Raw genomic sequence first — 21,258 nt, forward strand, 5'->3', positions numbered from 1 at the left:
GACCCCGAATAGCTGCAGCAATTTGAGAAAGAAGAACAAAGCAGGAGGGATCACAATACCTGATATCAAACTGTATTACAAGGCCACGGTAATCAAAACAGCCTGGTACTGTCATAAAAACAGGCACATAGACCAATGGAACAGAACAGAGAGCCCAGAAATAAACCCAAGTCTCTATGGTCAATTAATATTTGACAAGGAGGCAGAAGCATAAAATGGAGCAAAAATAGCCTCTTCAACAAGTGGTGTTGGGAGATCTGGACAGCTACGTGCAAAAAAATGAAACTCGATCACCAACTTACTCCATACATGAAAATAAACTCAAGATGGATAAAAGACTTAAATATAAGTTGTAACACTATAAAAGTCCTTGAGGAAAACATTGGCAGGAAGATCTCAGACATTCCACGCAGCAACATCCTCACAGACACATCCCCTAAAGCAAGGGACATAAAGGAAAGAATAAACAAATGGGACCTCATCAAAATAAAAAGCTTCTGCATGGCTAAAGAAAACAGCACCAAATTACAAAGAGAACCAACAGTATGGGAAAACATATTTTCTAATGATACCTCAGACAAGGGCCTGATCTCCAAAATATATAAAGAATTCACACAACTCCACTCCAGGAAGACAAACAACCCAATTAAAAAAATGGGCAAAGGACTTGAACAGACACTTCTCCAAGGAAGACATACAGAGGGCCCAGAGACATATGAAAAGATGCTCAGCATCACTAGTCATCAGAGAGATGCAAATTAAAACCACAATGAGGTACCATCTCACACCAGTCAGAGTGGCTGACTGACTCTTAAGGGGGAGAAGGAAGGATGAAGTAGGATTGGAAGTGGCCAAAGTCATGAAGTTTGGATTATTTCAAAGGTTTTAAGGCTTCAAAGAAATTTTTTTCTCCTTGGAATGTAGGCTTTATTAAATGCCCCTTCTCATAACCAATCATGCATATTGGTATCATAGAACAAATGGTTTATTGCAATTGCCTGTTTACTTGTCTATTCCTGAACCCCATGAGATTTTTGTAGTGCTTCATATATACAGTACATACTTATTAATGAATCAATCAATCAATCAAATCAATGAAGAGCTGAGCTGACAATTGAAAGAAGTCCGATCAGTTGGAAAAAAAGAAAAGTCTCAGCCAATGACAGATATGACTCACCACTGTTTCATTTAAACTACTTAATAAACTTTATTTCATGTTCACCAAGAAGCATAGGAAAGCCCAGCAAACATAACAATCTTTGCATTTTTAGTTGCAGTGTAAATTAGAAATAAAAATAGCAAGAATGTTTTATTGTTAATTTAATATACTGTCACAGAGATACTGAGAACACCTGTTCTAAATTACTGTGATATTGATTTTTTCACATTTACTTTGATTATTATACCTATACTCTCAAGTCCTATTCATTTGTAAGATTAATATTAATATTACCTCAACAGTGTTCATATTCATAACGGTGATTTATAGTTTTATCCAGCATACTATAAATATAGATATTCCAGTAGAAAGAAAGGAAACTTGTTTGACAAATAAGAATCTTCCAAATTATTCTCCCTATAATGCATAAATATATTGTTTAAAAAGAAATCAAAGAAGTTTTAAAGTTGAATACTTGCAGACCTCTTAGACAATCCTCAGTTTTCTTTTTGTGAAACTTGGTTTTAATATAATTTAATGTTTATTAAAAAGAAGAGAAAATGTAAACATCTACCAATCAGTAATTATTCCTAAGTATGTTTAAAGCAATGATTATCTTAATTGTTTGTCAACCAGATGTAACACATCAAAAATCTAAACTTCCCTCAAACTTGGAAACATGTTAATAACAACCCATTTACAATGAAAGAGTGATCTAGGATTTAAATACAAATGAACTCACACTCCTAAATATGATAAGAATTGTTCCAAGTGCATCATTCAGATTTTATGGGATACATGTCTTTATAATTTCTCTGTTGGATTCATAAAAGTGAAGAAGTATCAAGGTCAATTTTTATCTTTTTCATCTTGGAAGAATCCCTTTAAATATTTATGAAGAGACTAGTATAAAATATATATAGCAGATGCACACGTGTAGATTGGGATAAATAAATCACATGAACCCCAAATAAAGGAATTCAGAAAGAATGTAAATAGGCTTATTGAAGGAGTATTAGAACATGTCTATGTATGTGCTCGAGTAGTCTGATAAATCAGTTGAAAAGATGGAGGCATTAATGTTAGATTTAGGCAATTCCATAGAACATGAAAGCTGATCAAAAATGAATAGTTGAAGAAATAAGGTATTTACTAAATCTACCCTGACATTTTGAATGGACAAAAAATACCAAGCAAGTGCAAAAGAACAAAAACGCTTACTAGTACTTAGCCTCTTTAGAGAAGACTTTTTTTAATGCTATAAATATTCCTTGAAAAAATTCAAATTTTCCTGTTGAGGAATACTATTTTTGGTCATACTTATTTATTATTTTATATTTTCCTTAGTTTTTAAAAAACTTAATACACTTTTTATTAAAACAGTTTTATATTTACAAAAAAAATTGAGCAGAAAGTACAGTTACCATATATACCCCTTCCTTTCCCCACCCCACACCCTCCAGAGTTTCTCTTATTATTAGCACTTATATTTGTTTGGTACTTGATGAAACAATATTGATACATTAGTATTAACTAAAGTCTGCATGTTCTACAGTTCTACGAGTTTTCCCAAATGCATAATGTCATGTATCTGCCATTACCGTATCTTGCAGAATAATATCAGTAGCCGAAAGATTGCCTATGTTCCAACTATTCATCCCTTCTCTTCTCTCCTCCTCCTGGAAACCACTGATCTTACTGCGTCTATAGTTTGGCCTTTTCCAAAATATCATATAGTTGGTATTAGGTAACATGTAGCCTTATCCGCCGGGCTTATCTCATTTGGCATTATTCATTTAAGATTCTTCCATAACTTTTCTTGGTTTGGTATTTCATTTTATTTACTGTTGAATAATATCCTACTGCATTGATTATGTACAATTTGTTTGCTTATCCATTCTCCTATGAAAGGGCATCTTGGTTGCTTCTTCTTGTGAATCACCTCTAAAATATGGGACTGTACCTGCGCAGACCCATCAACTATTGCCCCAATGTTACCACAGGATAGAACTCTTTAAAAACATGAACCAATCTTCCTTTTGTCCTTACTCCAAGACTTTCTTCTCTTACATGGGATTTGAATGCTCAAAAACCTTGAAGTAAGTAGGCATCTCACATTAAGCAACCTTAAAATAATGTCCCTCAAAGTATGCCCCAAGTAACGTCTACATTGGAATCGTTAGTGTCCGTTAAAATTCAGATTCCTGAGCCCTACTCCTGATCTCTTCAATCAGAATTTCTGAGGATGGAGCCAAGGTTTCTGTTTATTTACAAAGTGTGTTTAGGTAGCAGCAACTTTTTCTAAAGTTTGAGAAGATACCTTTGTAATTAGGTTGTGTTTTTGATAATACATGAATTAAAATGTCTTCCACACCTCTGGAAGTCTCAGAACTGGGATGACTAGAATTCAGTTTAGAGCATATGGCCAACCTAGGGAAGAGAGAAGTAATTTTTCCAGAAATATACAGAGTATTGGGGATAACATTTCCTGCTCTCATGTGGATTCTCTCCAGCATTTTTTAGAAAGAAAAGCAGGAGTGTTATCCTAGATCATTTACTTGCTTCAGTCTTTGTTTCAGCTCACTAAACAGGACGATTAATCCCCATTCTTAAAATGGGTTTATAGATTTTGTGCCTTTAAAACTAGGAAATTTTTATATAGTTCAATGATGTTTAATATTTTAGGTATCAATATTATCATTTCGTACATTTTTATGTTGCTATTCTCCCTTTTTTGAGGAAAATTTATTGCTTCAGGGTGTGGAAAAACTCAATTGAGATGCTGATTGGATTTTCAAAATCACAGCAGAAATAAGTAGCTTTGACAACTAAAGCTTTCATCTGTAAAAGCTAACCTTTGGGGAGAAACAAAAAGATTTTTGAAAATCAAAAGGAAAAAATCTTAAAAATTTGTGTATCAATGTTTATGTTATGTCCCAAACAGGAAATTGGAAGAGACTATGCAAAATGGTATGAGCTAGCTTTTCCTTCATTGATAGAGGTGATACACACACGCACACAATACACTGGTGGAAGATCTTAGATGGTGGAGAGAGAAATGAGAAAGGAAGACAGAGGAAAATACACACACTTAGAAGTTGTCTGTCCTGCCTCTCATCCCTGTCACTCTGAATTATTGATATGAAAACCATGGATTGTTTTTAAGGAAATCTGAGGGAAGACATAACTTGTGAATTACTTTCCAAGATACAGCCTTGGGAAATTGCAAGCCTTTAAAAGAAAACTATCTAGTATGATCTTCAGGACAGAAAAGCATTGAGAAGTCAGGTGCCTAATCCAATGGTCCTGAGGGCAAAAATCCTGGGGAAAACAAAGACTCTCTGACCTAAGGAGATGGGGTCACACAGTTCTGAAAGAAAGCTGGTACAACTGAAGATGTCTGGCCTTCAAGCAAAGAAAATAAAAGGCATGGACCAAGTAAACAGAGACCCCCAAAGTATAGAAGACATCAACATCCAGGGCAGCATGTACTGATGAGGAGAGATAAGGAGAGTTATACCTAGGGGAGGACAGAGATTTCCATGAAGTCAAGATACCTGTTTCTCCAACTATACAAGGGAGTGTTAGGTAGCTGCTAGGAATGAGCGGCCAGAGGGGGAATAAAGGCAGGGCCCTCACCATTACAATCTAACAAAGAACTTAACACAAGAGGCCAGAAGAAAAAGGAAAACGTGTCTCACCAATTAACTCGGCAGTGCTGAGCTCAGTGTGATAAGCCCAAGCAATGGAAGCAGATAGCACAGTGGGAAGGGAGAGTCCTTGAGACTGTGCTGAGAAAGGGGCCTCTGTAACAATCCCACTAAGATTGCTGGGTGTCCTGAACATCACAAGCAGGAGGAAGGGGGGTAGTCCTTGAGATTCGGTACTGGGAAAGGGGGCCTCTGTAACAATTTCACTAACTAAGACAAAGAAATTCTACTGAGAAAAAAAACCTTGTAGTTGTACATTATTTCCAAGATTTAGAAGGGAAGAAGGAGGGGTGTCTCTAGAAGCCAGCTGAGGTACATAATCCCCAAACCCCAATAGTTGGGGCATTCAGATTAGTCGAGTGCCCACTTGTAGCTTTTGCTCAAGTGTATAGATAAACTATCTCATTTCCACTATACATTTGTCTCTTGCTTGAATTCATCTCTTGTAGCGAGACAAGAACTGAGGCAGGGATCCTGGCTCAGGTCTCTCTCCTCAAGTTAATAGGGGGATCAAAAACCCTGGAATTTGTTTATTAAAAAGTGTATTTGTTCTTACGTATTTAAACTTCAGTCACCTTCAGAGTACTCTGCATTTGATGCAATACATCTATTGAGACGCTTTTTCCACTGCTCAGCACAGTTTTTGAACTTGTCAATTTTGTTGCCTTTTAGTGCTTCTGCCATTTTTTTTCACCTCTTCCACATCAGCAGATCGTTTCCCTTTGAGGACTTTTTTCATCTGGAGAAACAAAAAAAAAGTTGCTTGGGGTGAGGTAGAGTGAAGAATAGGGAGGGTAGGGCACAGTGTGGTGGTGGCCAAAGGAAAAGGGGGACCAAGCCTTGGTGGAGGTGGGCAAACGGTGGGGTATGGGGACATCTGTGATAGTGTCAACAATAAAAATAAAGCGTAAAAAATAAGAAGTATTAAAAATCAGATAACTTTTGCTTCTGGGTTTTTCATTCCGTTCGCATGGTATCCTGAGCTTATAGTCATTTCCATTAGTAACGTGCCATAGGGTACGGGTTTTCACTGTTTGCATGGGAGTAAAGAGAGAAATTCTGCAGTCACTCTTTTCCTACTGCCACGACTTTGGCTCAGGAGAAACTGATCCTGAAAGAAGATGTTAGGTAGTTTTAATAGCTCTTTGTAGACCTTATATGTACCTGAACCACTTTCTACCTATTAAATAAATGGCCCATAAAGGTATATATGGTTAGGTAATCAACAGGTGGAGGCAAATAATTTTATTGAAATATTTACTATTTATTTGTTATACAGCTCTTTTAAGCAGGCTGATTAGTTGCCTTTATGACTTTACCCTTGAAAGTACACACTATTTTGTTCTTTGTCATTGTTGCGTGACATTCCATTTGGCAGTCTGCTTATTTTTAGCCAGACTATCAAAGTATTTTCTACTGGCCTGACACTGCACTTGAACTTGGAATCTTGTAACGTGAGGAACTGCACTGGGGAAAAGAAGAATCGTCTAACAAATGGGAAATTATAAGTCTAGACCAACCCAAACTTGCACTGGTAATTATTTTATATCCTTAAATGTAACATGGTTCAGTAACAGTTGTAGATAATTAACATTTCCTTAGAATATTTCTTAATTTTTCCATGGATGATAAAACAGTGTATCATACAAAAGTGTTGTGAAAACTGACTGAATTTAAAATAACTTTTTGAAAAGTCTTTAAAGAAAACAAACTTCTTACAAAAATGTATTAATAGTTCCTATGTATAATGTTGTAGAAAAAATTGTAATATTGCTGAATATAAGGATTTTAGAGTTATATCTTAAGTATCTCATATTTAGAACCTAAAAGCTCTTTTCTAGAAACTGGAGATTGCTATAATTAAAATGCAATTAAATCAAATGAAATAAGTCAAATATATTCTTTTATGTAAATATATTATCTTATATCAAATGGGTTCTTAATTACTACAATTCCATATGATTGCATTTTAAATATAAACATCTGCATTTTAAACTCGCAGTAATTTAAATTAAGTATTGTAGAATTTACCATAAGAAACAGAGTTTTAATTACTTCTATGTTATGATCTGTGTCTACATTTTGCAAAACACAGCTATAAATCTATTTCATTTCCTTTTAGATGAATGGAAGAAGAAGGTCAGTGAATCTTATGTCATCATAATAGAAAGATTAGAAGATGACCTTCAGATCAAAGAAAAAGAACTTGCAGAATTAAGGCACATATTTGGGTAAAGATATTATTTATTTGCATGAGTATCTTCATTATTTATCTTATTTTAAAGATATATCTCTATGTATTTAAAAATACAACCTTATTCAGTCATGTTCTAAGTCTTAAAATATAAAGTTATCCACTCTTGACTATTCATACATCCCTGAAAATATAACTGGATTATATACTTAAAATGTAACTTTTATATTCCCATTACTATGATTTAAAAAAGAAAAAGAACCTCACCCCAGCTTTTGAAGGCTGTTCCTGAAGCAAATCACCTTCTCTGGAATTAGATCATTCTTGTCAACCTGCCAGCAACGAACTACAAGATGTCTCTTCCCAATGGCAGTAGAATATTGGCCACACTGTTTTCTCTGGACTACTAGGCTAAGTTCAATTTTAACAAACCCTCTGGACTCCTGACCTTGAAAGGCTGCCCTTTAATGGAACTGAGTATTATTCTGCCCCTGAAAAATCATATAACAATGAGTTATATTGGCTTCCGGTTTTCAGTGGGTTTTGTTCCATGATAACAAGAGAAAAATAATCTGCTGTAGTGCCACAACTTTGGAAGGCACAAAATGTTCAGAAAAGAGGGGCAGGACCCTGATATACACAAGCAACCTTTTGGAGAAATTGAATCTGGCATTGAGAAACTAGATGCATTTGGAGGTTTGGTTTAAGTTCACTGCCTGACTGGGGAGAAGTTGCATGTGGCCAATTAGACGTCTTCACTTGCAGCTATGTTATTCACGTAGCGCAATTGTGACCGAGAACTCCCTCTATTTTTCTTGGAGAACAACATAAAGCAATGACATTATATTTTTAAAAAGTTTCAGATATAGTAAACATATGAAACTGACATAACTGGCAAATAAAATTTTCCATGTATGATACGGTTTATAAGAAATTTGTCAGTGGGTTAATAAAACCTTCATAAGCATCCAATTTTATGGTTTGGGAAGTGGATGATCCTCCTGTTATTCGGCCCAAAATTATTAACTCAGCGTTGACACTCGTGCTGAGATACTCTGGGTTGGGTTGACTGCTGCAGTTAGTATCACATGCTCAGTTGTGGGGAAACATTTAAATTTCTTGTAACGATGTGACCGGCACTTTGGTATAATAGATTTACATACACATATTTATTTTGTTGGAAAAGGATATGAATATAGAACTGAATCATAAACCCTCTGGCTCTTACTAACTCAAATAAATCTGCTGAATAAAATGTGACCCCATTGAAGAGATTTTTCCCAAATTTGTAAAGTCAAAAATTTATTTATTTATTTTAATTAAGGAAACATTGTGCAAATATATCATCTAATTTAAAACAAAATACATTCTTTTAAGGATTAAGCAATGGGCTTGAGATGAAGGTGTTTTTCTTGCACCACATCTACAAGAATTTGTTTCTACAGCTCCTGCTAAAACTGACTTTTCCTACGTTTCCACTGCATGTGGTAGATGTGACCTCCTTTTTGTTGACTAGTATTAGGGGTGAGAGGCAAGAATCAGTGGCAGGCATATTATAGTTCAGCATTTATTGTACAAGCTGTATTTAAGGTGCTAATCCAGGTACATCAAATATAAGACATTATTTAATCCTCCCCATGACCATATGTGGGAGACAATATTTCTGGTGGATAATAAACTAAGGACTAGAGACATTGTGTTCCATTCAGATCATATGGTCAGTAAGTTCTGGAACAGTGATTTGTAGCAAGGTCTGCCTGACTCCATAGAACAGGGGTGTCAAACTCATTTTCACCGGGGGCCAAATCAGCCTCAGGGTTGCCTTCAAAGGGCCGAATGTAATTTAGGACTGTATAAATGTAACTACTCCTTCACTAGGGGCAGGGAACTCAGCACTGCTGCCGGGTAGAAATAAGGTGCCAGGCCGGAGTTGGCCCGTGGGCTCTGTGTTTGCCACCTGTGCCATAGAGAGAGAGTTTCTTACTCTAGCACCTGCTTCTTGCTCCAGGATTTCAAACTCTGGTTCAGGGGAAACATGTATATAGATAATTCCCAGAATTCAGTCTATGAAGAATGCCAAGTAGAAGGAAAAACAGTATGATTTTCATATATTGAAAAAGAAAAGATTTAGAGTCTCAATTTATTCACTGATTTTGAAAAGCATGCCAGATAAATAGCATACTTAAGTAAAGACAGATAAGCAAGAGTGGGTGCATAGCATGGAAAGTCCAGAAGAGGCAAGAAAAATGAATGCCTTGACCATTTTATGTAACTTGAGTAAGAATGCTGTGTCCGTCATTTTAAGGGTTTTTGCAGTCATGCAATCAGTTTTAAATCTAGTTTTTTCTATTCACAAACTTTGTATTCTTGGATATTTTACTGAATCTCCTGAACCTTATTTGCATTTGTAAAATGAGGTTAATAATCTCACAGGGTATCTATAAAATGATGTCAATTAAATGCTAAGTAATAATTGGAGGTTTCTATTACAATGATTGATTGGATAAATAGGGCAGTTTGAAAGACTGAAGACTTTATTATAGAGTGGCAGTAACAAATAATTAATTAAAAGTTAGGAGGAAAGAAAGTTAGGATAAAATATTTTTATACGGTGAGGGTGTTTTCAAAAGTAAAAAATGTAAAATGTTAGAACACTTCAAGATGATCCAAAAATCTGAAATACAAATTTTAAATATTGTGATCAGGAGGGATTTAATACTAGGGATTTCTAGTCTGAAATGCTAATATTTCAGACTAGAGCATTGGAAGTCTCATCCAAATGCATGTCAAATTTTCTGAGAGTAATGGTAGGGCGTGTTGTGGAGAGGAAGACTGTAGCCCAGTGCTAAAGCCGTTGAGGAAGCTACAGAAATGTTCAGTTAGCCAGAAGTGATCATATGAAGCTAAGCAAATTACCAGAGCCTAGAAACATTGTTTCTCCAGGCTCAGCACCTCCTACAGTAGAGTAGCGGCCAGTGTTTGCTAAAATTTTAGATTCCGTGACTTCGCCCCAATCAAACGAATCAGAATCTTTGGGGATGATTTCCAGAAACCTGAATTTTTAACAAGCTCCCCAGGTAATACTTTTGTATGCTAAAAATGTACTTTGGCTCAAGTTTGAAAACTGTGCTTTAGAAAGATATCTGAGTTACACTGAAAACTCTGCCCGAGGTGATATCAGTGAAGGAATGAAGAACACGAGAACAGAAAGCTGGCAACTGGTGTGATCTTCAGAGAGTTAATGGAGCTAACAAACAAACAAACAAGAACTCAGAGAACTGTGTGTTGTCTGATCTCATCAAGGCAGATAGCATCATCTGGGAAAGAAAGTCAGTCATGCCCAGGGCAAATTCGACAGAATTTTCTTTTCTCTAGAATAAAATGATGGATGACAAGGAAAGAAAAGAAAGGAGTACTGAGAATATAAATTGTCTCACTCACTGGCTCACACATAATCATTTTAAGAGTAGTTGGGAAAATAAAATATAATATTGTATGAAATCACATTTAAATGAGTATCTAGGATATTTTAGGTGTCAAATATGTGTTAGGATCTTTTTCTTTCTCATCTTTATCCATGTCTTACATAATGGAAGGAGTACTTTTGAGAGGAACAATTGTGTTATGCTGCCTGACATCAGGTTTTCTCTAAACACATAGATTTCATAAAAACTGTATAAGGTCCCCCAAAAGAAGTTTTTAATAGTAAAGTAACAGGTGGAGCATCACTGATGTAAACAGAGGTTTGTCTGGGGAGGGGGGAGGGGGGAGCTTTTGTTTTGCTTTGTTTTCATTTGCTGACAAGTTTCTTTATTACATTTATGGTAGATATTCATTCCATTCATTAGAAGAGAATTTTCATACCATACTGCACCAAGGCTTCTTTCTGTCAGCTCAAACACGCACTCTCGGTATGGCTTTCACTCACAACACAGTACAGAGCAATATAGCACTAAACGTTAGAAAGACAAAAAGAACTGAACCATTATCTTGTTTATGCACCTTTGGAATGAGAGCTTGATATGAGAAAGAAAAGGAATGGGAATGCAGTGTTCCCCATCTTCCACAATAACATCGCTGTCCCTCATGACTTTGAACATCTGTTGAGCTAAGGGACAGGTGACAGGAAGAGAGGAAGAAGAAGAGAGGCAGAAGGGAAGGCAGAAGCGGACATCGGCGGGCCATCATCTGGTTATTTCTTCCTCTGTGCTCTCTCAGGTCTGTCAGTGCAACCCCTATAACGGCACGTAACTCACGGTGCTGTTGTTATCCCTTTGCAGGTCTAAACATTAGTATATGCGTGCACTACAGGTTGCCTCTTTACCTTGTTTAACTTATTTCTACTTTTGTTTATTTGTGATACCTATTTGAAAGGAAAACAAACTAACAACTTACTGCCTACCATATGCTAGGCATGCTACAAGGTTTTTTAATATGTGTTAACTCACACAATTCTAAATGTATACAGGGATGGGTGAAAGTAGGTTAACAGCAATGTAAATAATACAATAATTAATAAGTAAATAACAATACAAGGATAAACCGTTTGGGGTACTCACAACTGTAAACCTACTTGTATCCACCCCTGCACACATTAGGTGCTTTAGCTTTAGTAACTTATGTGACTGGATCATGGTAACTACTCAGAAATGTTCACTAAAAGCTCATCATTATTGTTTACATGAACAGCCCTGTGAGGCCAGTTAAATGAAAATGAGAAAATGAGGCCAGTTAAATGAAACCGACTTAAGCAGCTTATACAGCTGGTACGGCTGTGCTGGGATTGCACCCAGCTACTGGACCTAATCCATGAGGTTTGATCTCCAGGACCCTGGTTCTCAACCTGAGAATGATAAAGAGAAAGGGGTCGGAATTATCTTTGAAAATTTTTCATTTTCCCCGAGCTACTCCACAGTTTTCCTACGTCCTGCGCATTATCACTGTCCCTGGGGGGAGGAGAAGAATGTATTTCTGCCCCCACGTCCCCACTCACTGGCAGCCGGCGTGCCTCCTGGTGACACAGGCACCCTTCCAGGGCCTTCGGGACACTCTGCAGGAGTGGCTTTCCCCATGCAACTTTTCAAAGGTTCCCAATTAAGTTATTTTGTTTCAATATGCTTTTAGTCATTAGAAGTTTTACAACTATGTTTTGCCAATTTCATTGTCAAGCCTACTTTTTATCTGTTTGATCTGTAATATGAAATTTGAACCTTTATGATGATATTCCAAAGAAGTTATAATTTTCCAAGATCATGGCTTGTCAACATAATAAAAAAAAACCTATTTTTTCTCATTTTAATCACCTTGGCCAATAATGATATCTTACTTTGAAATTGATTAGGTTTAATAAATGAACAAAAATAGAAAATGCTCTCTTTCATGGAAGAGCAACTGCGATATTTAGGGGGGGAATTTAAAAAGAGAAAAAAATGGAGGTGTACCTACTTCTGAGATGTAACGTTTTTCTTCTTTTCTCCCTGAAAAATTCTTTCAGGGCGAAAGAATTTCTCCCTGAAATTCTTTCAGGGCCTAGCTACAATCCATGATACTGACCCTCCAAATGAAATATGTTCCTAAAATCTACTTTTTCAGAAATATAACTAATTATGAAATTTAGCTATTATAAAATGAATAGCTCTGGAAATATGGCAGGCTGACCTTATCTAAAATGAGTGAAATCCCCTATCAAGGTGCTAAATAGAATATGGAGGGGGAAATTTCACCTTTATAAATAAAATAGAGTAAAAGTATTATTTGGCATGTTTGCTTATTGCATTGTGCTAATTTGCACCTAAACAAAAAACAAACAACAAAAAGAACTCAAACCAAAAGCAATTAATTCACTTTGCCCCAAGACTGCCTACCTTTCAAATTCTTTGTCTAAGTAAAATTATTTATAAATGAAGTTTTACAGCAATATCTTGTAAAAACCTTATGAGGCAGCTTGATTTCAACCTCTCTCTCTCTCTCTCTCTCTCTCTCTCTCTCTCTCTCTCTCTCTCTTTCTGGCTTGCTACCTCACTCTAACTCTCCTGTACTGATGGTCTTTCTGTTTCTATTGTTTTGGGGGGAAGTCAGCAGGAACCACAAAGAACTAGACGAAAACTTAAAACCAGGCATTTAAAACATAAATTATCGATTTGGGAACTGGATGATCTATAACAAATTTTTACCTTCTTTTTATCTTCTTAGCCTTTCCTTAAGTTTCAGCCAATGAATTGATTTTTAAAATGTGCCCACCTATCTGAATATTTTGGACAGTAATGTATTATTTTTGGCCAACTTTCAAATGTTACATTTTACTATGTTTCCACTTGTGGTCATGTCAGACAGTGTGTTGAAAGGATGAGGGCATGAGAAAGAAGTTTAATTGGATCACAAAACTGCATCCTTTTCTGGATAAAGAGTAAAGGCTAAGAAAAGAGTTCATTATGATACAAAAAAGAAAGTAACCTTTGGGTAGAGAGCTACCGTTTTTAATGATTAAAGACAGAATTAGAAATGTATTCATAATAGTAGTTTCATTTTAATTAGGAACTTCATTTCTGCCCCAGCAAGCACTATGAACTCATTAGGATTTGTTAAGTTACACTATGGCATGGAAGGAGAGGAAAAAATATAAGGGGAAATGAAAAAATAAATTGAGTGTAAGGTATTAGAGTACATAAGTGATGCTCAACTTGGAGGTGAGTTGGCATACACAGTTGCTTTAGAAGAGACAAAAGAAAAGAAAGTGAAATATCTCTCCTAGGAATGATTGCTTTAAAATATGAATATTTTCATTGCATGCATCAAAACAGAAACATTTGACTAGAAGTTAATGGGAAGTGAGAATTAGGATTCAAGTCAAGCTCCAAAGTAAATTTCTTTTTAAAAATTACATTCCAGTTATTAAAGTTAGGATAAAAATTGTACTATAAAAATTGCATTTGACTGCCAGATATTGTGGGAGTTTATTCTCTGTTGGCTCATTTTGTTGGCATTAATAGAAGTTGCACGAGTTCAAGGAACACAGAACTCAAGAGGAGAACAAAAGCAATAGGCAACAGCTCAGTTTTGAGCAAGGAGCTCTTTAGGGCTGTATTATACTGAGTCACTTAAGAATGGTCAAGTCTAGTTTAAGATTCAATGAGCTAAAGAACAATTATTGAATAAAAACTCATGAATATAATTCATGCTTTCAATTTTTTAATGTAAACAACAGATATTCACTTAGGGTTATCCTTTTTTAAAAAAAATAAAATAAAGCCATGGACGTTAGCATCTTATACTTTCTGTTTATTTAGTGTTTACCTTTACTGCAAAGCTGATCAGGGCAACAGAGGATCAGGACTAATGCTAAGGTCAGTTGCAGGGTTTGAGCAGTATATATATTTAAACACCAATGCACTAAAAAGATGCATGAATTAGTGAGTAGTTTACATCAAGTAGAATATCAAGCAGACTGTTTTCAACAGTCTGCAGGGAGTGTTAAGAACCTAAGTGAAGCACACAGTTGGTTTTCAGTAGGTATTGACCAGACCGACAGAATGCACCAGCAAAGTTGGATAATGGGTTGAGTCTGCCTTGTCAATAAAGTGATTTTCAACACAACCTTTTTTCCCATTTACATTTATTGTTCTTTGAATATCTCCAGGGTTGCAAATGGTTTCCCTGTTGCATGATATTGCTCAACTTGAACTAAAAAACTGTGATTCTAGTAGTTGCTCTGATCACTGATAAGTGCTAGGTGTCACAACAGTGAACTTGGCCATTTTTATTTCTTTTATTTTTTATTTTTGTCATATAAAGCAAGTCAATTACTTTATGATAGTTAGGTGTTTTCTTATAATAAATGTCATAGAATATCAAACAGTGAGGAATGAAGCACACCGTGAAGGCACAAAACAGGGTTCAGGGGACGTCTGGCACTCAGCACCTCAGGCCGCAGCAGCCCCCTTCTGGCACAGGGCAGAGCTGCTGGCTGACACCAGACATACGCAACTGTGACCCGCCCTCCCCTCAGAGCCAGAGGACGGCGGAGGACCTATGCCCCTTATAGGGTTCATAACATCTTTCTCCCACCCCCTCTCTACCTAAAACTATGAGAAAGTTACACTAATCTGATGTCCTCTCCACTAACCTTGGGTTTTGTTCTGCAGTGAGAGATAGATTCAAGTAACAGTCCCAAGAAAATACGTGCAAAGCTAACATGAGTGACTCCATAATCTTCCAGCAGTCAGAGAGGTCGGTTGTCACTCAGGTGCCGGGGCAGGGCCATGCGGGCACCCAGGGAACATCTGCTCTGGAGAAACATGAGACCGTGAGGTGAATGGCCATTTGTAAAATGTGAAGACAAGGTCAGACATTTTCCAGACGTCTGACTGAGAGTTACTGCGAGCATAAAATACTTATGTCTACAGAATCGGTTGTGAAAATACAGAAATGTTAGAGGTCATCAAATGTGAAAGGTCGATGAAGGTAAAACTTGGTTTGAAAATTGTGCTAAAATTTTGGATCACAGTGAACTTGATAATAATAGTAATAATCACAAAGTAACTAGTTATGACAACAATCACTTGCCAGCTTCCGCAGCAAGTACGCAACCTCATTTATTCTTCACAACAACACAATGACATGTGTATTATTTTAATAATTTTATAACTAAAGAAATCAAGGCTTGAAGGGTTAAATAAGTTGCTCGATTTCAAGAAAGAAAAAAAAATTACTTAAAAGGCAAAACAGGATAAGATTTTAGTTCTGGTGTGAATATAAGGACCAAGCTTTTAAGAATTCTCTGCACTGCCGAAATGATTTTTTCTACTTCTAGAACATTAACACATGGCAGATATTTCTGTATAATAGTAGAGGCACACATCAAAACCTGGATTTTCTCAAGGGTCCACTGCTACAGAGGAGCTCCTGAGCTTTTTCTCCTTTCAGTATTAAGTTCAGTATAGTTAGTTAAAGGAAGTGTGTCCTTCCCTGTTTTTCTCTTAGGCTGAAGTTTATGTAGTTCTTTATTTAACAGAAAACATCCCTGTCTTTCCCCACCCTGATGCTTGTTTTCTGTCTTGTGATCTTACTGTGTGTTTCATTTGCTGGATAATGGAAAGGCCAAAGAAGAAAAAGCCAAAGCAGGATAGAGCTTCTGAATCATTGCCAATCAACACCATCAGTGGCTAGTCACAGGTTTTTGTTGTTGTTGTTGTTGTTATTTTACTTTTTTATTTAAGGACACTGATGTCTTAGACACTTTAAGAGAAAAATTCAATGTGCCCAGCTTTAAAAACAGGGTTCAGCTTTTCAGAAAACCTGTGCTTTTTGAAATCATAACCATTTAGAAGACCTTTGTGAATGCATTTCCAAGTGTGGGCCACTGGGTGCTCTTTGTTTAGTACTACCTATTTTGAGTAATTTCTCTAAGACATCTATAATAGGATTGACTTTGAGAGGTTAAAGGTCAGGCTCAGAAAAGGCCACACATTTGCAAAAATCATATTATTTTGTAAAGTTACTGCACACATACAATTTATTTATAAGTAGCCTCATTTTAGGTAGACATTTAAAATAGTGGTATCTTCATCAGGAGTAATTTTTTCTTGCATTATTCATTGAGCTGAGGGAAAAGTATAGACAGAAATGAGTTCAATTGTTAACTTTTTTCCATGGAATTCTGGGCTCCTTGCTATTACATTACATTTGTAAAAATGACTCATTGGAGTTAATTTTACTTCCACAAATGGCATTCTAAAACAAGTTGAGGTGTTAGTCCATATGAGGTAGATTTGTCAAAAGTATGTCTGTGGATTGCTGCTGGGAAGTTGAACATGGAAAGCAAAAAAGTTAGGAGGGTGGGGAAGTTCTGGAATATTCCCAAATTTATGAAAACAACCACTGGCCTTGCCATTGCTAATTAAAGCATTTCACTGAGACCCTTCAATGTCCCTAGATTTAGAGACCCACTCTTTTTAGTAATGCCCTGGAGAATAACACCCTTTGTTTTTCTATTTCAAAATTACAATAGCTTTTGAATTTCTTAACTGGATGCATTGATGACAATATTCTGAATTTACAGTACTTTTTAAGTTTAAGTATTTTACAAATGATATGGAAGTCTCTCTTACCAAAGACTATGCCATCTCACTAAAGCTTCTAGAGATTTAAATAGGCAGGAGGCAGCTTGAAATTGACCTGGGAGGCCAAGGATGTGATCTCATTTCTACTGAAAAATTTCCTGGGAGTACCAATGACCTCAAGAGGTCAATAATTTTAGCTTTACATTCTGTTTCAAAGGCTGCCCATGGCTCTCCAGGGCCCTTCCACAGCAGTGGTCTTTGTTCAAACGAAGTCAAGGATTCCATTAATTAAACCACTACCACTACTCTCCTTACCCGAGACTCCACTGCACTGTGCTATCAGAGCTTAGGCCTTCTTTATCTGTGAGACCTGACCCAGTCAGTGTGTAAGGTACCTTTGCTTCAGGCAGAATTTGTAATACATCGGGATTGTGTTTCTTTGGCAAATCTCTGCTGCCTTTTTCCTTTTCTTTTTTCTTTCTTTTTTTTTTTTTTTGGAGTGAATTTCTTGAATTTTCCATAACTGTGATGTGAAATTTTGAGTGTGAAAGAAATACATTTACTTTCAAATTATCTATGCTTTCTGTATACACAAACATTTTAATTCATCAAGATGCCCTGATCCATTCAAATTTTATATAGAACAGAGAACTGTGCATGAGAGTGTTTAATTTAAATGTGGTCTCTTAAACTTTCAGGGATTGTTTTCTCTTGATTTTACTTATTCTTCATGTGGAAATATATTCAATATGCATTTTCTAGGTATACAACATAGTAAACATACACTTCTGAATTTATAATAACATGATTCCCTTTCATAAGTTTTCAAGTGAAAAACAATAAACTAAAAGATGAAATTTGTTATCATCTATACTTTTTTTTTCAGCTCTGATGATGCCTTCAGTAAAGTCAATTTAAATTACCGCACAGAAAATGGGCTGTCTCTGCTTCATTTATGTTGCATTTGTGGAGGTGAGTGCTTGAAACTCAGTATGTTATAAACTAGTTTTATATGTATATATATGTGTGTACATACAAACACACGTATGTGTGCACATACACATGAGCACATGTGTGCACACATGTAAACACATGATCGTGTGTGTAAATACACAGATATATACATGCACATATATAGTATTGGTGATTTGAGCTGCTTAACAGTCTATAAAAGAATTCTATTAATAGTCAATTTTCTCTTTTGTTTTGCCCCTACAGCTCTGATAACCTTTAGATGAAGCAGTAACTACCAGGCAGCTATTTCCATTGACTTCACTCTGAGTTTAAGTTCCATTGTGCTTCTACCCTGAACCAAGCCACTTGGCTGGCTGGGAAATCCAGAAAGTATTTTGCAGAATTGGGCACACTAGTGAGGGATTCTGTTCAACATAGAAGTACTTAAAGCATTCCCCAAAATATCATCAAGCAATTGCTTCACAAACTGCAGGGAGCTATGAGGAAGGTCGTGTTGTACAAACCAAGGATACAATCTCAAAGAGAAGATTGATCAAAGGGAAGATAAAGAGTTTAATTTGGCTTATGTTTTTTTTCTGTTTTATTCACTAATGTATCCCAAACGCATAGGATGGTGCCAGGCATATAGTTAGGTACTCAATAAATGTGTTTAATTAATGAGTTAATAGTTAATATTTATTTTTGTTAATTCAAGCTGGTATTCATTGAACTCAGCTTTTTAACTTTAGAGCACTAATGTATAAGTATTGACTGTCATTGGATCTCTTAACCATTCCTGTCAAACAAATTAATCAGGCTGTACTTAAAAGATCTTCCTCCCAAGTTTAAACTCCCTTCCCAACGTTGGTCATTTTCTCCAGATTGCTCTGGTCTAAATAAGCTCTACTGCTAATGATGTTCCGAGGAATCCTGTACAACTAGAATTTTATCTAAGCCTTTTCCCTCGTTGTCTATTTAGAAGAATTTTTCATGTTTTTTGTTTTAGAACCATCTGACGATGAGAACACTAAATAAAAAAATGTAACACAAATTCATTAAAATGCACAGCATTGATACAAAGTTTTATAAGTGCAATAGAAATGTTCACTACTAATAAGGCTGTCAATTTATAGAAAACTTTAAAAATGGAGGGCACAACAGCAATCTGGGATTTTATACATCACTGTGACATTGATCATTATGTCAGAAAGATTTTAAAGTCACTTAGTCTACCCCCTCAACAATTTAGCCTATTTTTTTTTATTTTTAAGGCAACAAGTCTCATATTAGAACCCTTATGTTAAAAGGACTCCGCCCATCTCGGCTGACAAGAAATGGATTTACAGCCTTGCACTTGGCAGTTTACAAGGTACATTTATGTTCCAATAAATATTATATTAGAACCAAGGATGTGTGTATCTTTAGGCTAGTTGGGTTGTTTTTTGTTTTTGTGGGGGGTTTTTTTTGGCAAATTACTCATGGAAAACATTCTATTGACCAGAATACTACAATACTCACAGGCTTCCTTCTCTTTATTGAGCAAACACATACTCTTCTTAATGCTTTCTATATTTAATTCATTTAATTCTCACAAGAACCCTGTGAGTGAACACTATTACCGTTAAGGCCGCATGGCTGGGCCGTGGTTAGCCAGGAGTTATGATGACCTGGCAGTCTGGTTCCCTCACCAGAGCTTCTTACCAGGAAACCAAGCTGTCTCTGTGCAGAAGAGGATGAGGCTGCATGTGAGGAATTCATGAAAGAAGCACATTGAAGCTGCACTCTTTTCCTGCATGTTTTCCTTAATCAGAATTTTCTCGAGAGTTCCCTTTACTTTCCTTCTTTTATTTCTCTTCTTTTGCTTCAGTTGTTTATTTCCTTACATCAGTCCCAGGCTTCAACCTAATCTCAGTATCCGATCAGAAAACAAATAGAAAAGTGGGTTAGAAAAACTGAGGTACTCTGAGTTGAGATAGATCTTCCAGATTGTCATAAATATAAGCTTATATAATATATAAATTAAATATATGTAACTTGTTCATTATCTAATTATAAGGTTCTACTTGTTTGTGTTTATTATGAGCTAAATATCACACTAGGTTTTATATTCATTATTTCTTTAACTGGTAAATAAACTAGTGAGTTGCATATTAGGTTTTATTTTAAACAAAAAAACTAAAATTAGATATCTGTTATAATAATGATTAAAATCAAGTACAGTTGGCTCATACTCCCTGACTCTCCTTGTTGTATTCCCCATTTCATGTGAATCTGTGGTACAATATTATTTCAGTTTTGTATGTGTGGGCATGGGGGGGAAGCTATTTGCTCATGTCAAGATCACTTTGCACTGTATCCCTTTCCCAGCCTTTAGAGACTTCATCACTCTGGGGGAAGAGAGCAATACTTTCCCATGATTCGGACTCACATATCCTGAGTCAGAGCTCAAATGCTCCAATGCTCATCCTTTTTTTACACCCTGTCAATGCCTAGTTGATTTTTCTGATTCCTTCTGACAGAAAGCATCAGTTCAGTGCTAAACAGTCTTTAATACCTCCTAATCGTTCTGCAAAATGGGAATAGAGCCGGAGGTCAGGGTGTAGGAAGGAGTGTCTGATGCTGGTTTTTCTGCTGAATGGATGGACAGGATGTGAAAAGAGAAGAGCTCTGATGAATAGGAAGCTGGCGATGGATAGTCAAGGCAGAATGTGAACCCATGAATTCTGAATCTGACTGTCTGGGATATTTTTTCCATATTAGTTCATTTTCCTAAGATTTACCATGGCACAACCACACAAATGGGTTCTGAATGAGTTAGGGCTACAGTCTTTATGAGAATACATATATTTCTCCCACCTCTGTTTATCAGCTCTAAATTTCAGTTTTTAGAGTTCTCTTTCCTCTGTTTCTTCTGTTTCCTTATATTTTACAGAAAGCTATATGAACTAAAAGTTTTCTTTAGCAAGTTTAAACAAATTTAGAATCGTAAGACATAAGGTCGTCAAGAATTCCTAAAAGGCCATGACAGGACGCATGCCCTACTTATTCCTTAACAAAGGTAAAAACGAATTTAATTTGCCCCCCCCCACTTTACATGCAGAAACAATATAAAATAGCCATTCCCACCATTATTGTACTAAATAGTTCTAATGATCCCTTCCCGGAGGTACTGCAACAGGTATA

At 36.2% G+C, this 21,258-nt stretch overlaps 1 protein-coding gene across 2 annotated transcripts in view; it reads left to right on the forward strand.

Annotated features, from left to right (window-relative positions):
- Positions 1-6,278: 6,278 nt before the first annotated feature.
- The window catches only part of TNNI3K (TNNI3 interacting kinase), a 266,119-nt gene continuing 251,139 nt past the window's right edge, over positions 6,279-21,258 (forward strand). Inside the window, exons 1-4 of one of the 2 annotated variants that reach the window (XM_045199469.2) lie at positions 6,279-6,403; positions 6,992-7,100; positions 18,008-18,093; positions 19,347-19,444. In XM_045199469.2, coding sequence (XP_045055404.1) covers positions 6,364-6,403; positions 6,992-7,100; positions 18,008-18,093; positions 19,347-19,444 — 333 coding nt within the window. In that variant the 5' untranslated portion in view covers positions 6,279-6,363. The remainder of the gene's footprint in view (positions 6,404-6,991; positions 7,101-18,007; positions 18,094-19,346; positions 19,445-21,258) is intronic. The other variant, XM_024565474.4, reaches the window with a different exon arrangement.

Source organism: Desmodus rotundus, chromosome 3 (assembly GCF_022682495.2).
Source record: "Desmodus rotundus isolate HL8 chromosome 3, HLdesRot8A.1, whole genome shotgun sequence".
NCBI lineage: Eukaryota > Metazoa > Chordata > Mammalia > Chiroptera > Phyllostomidae > Desmodus > Desmodus rotundus.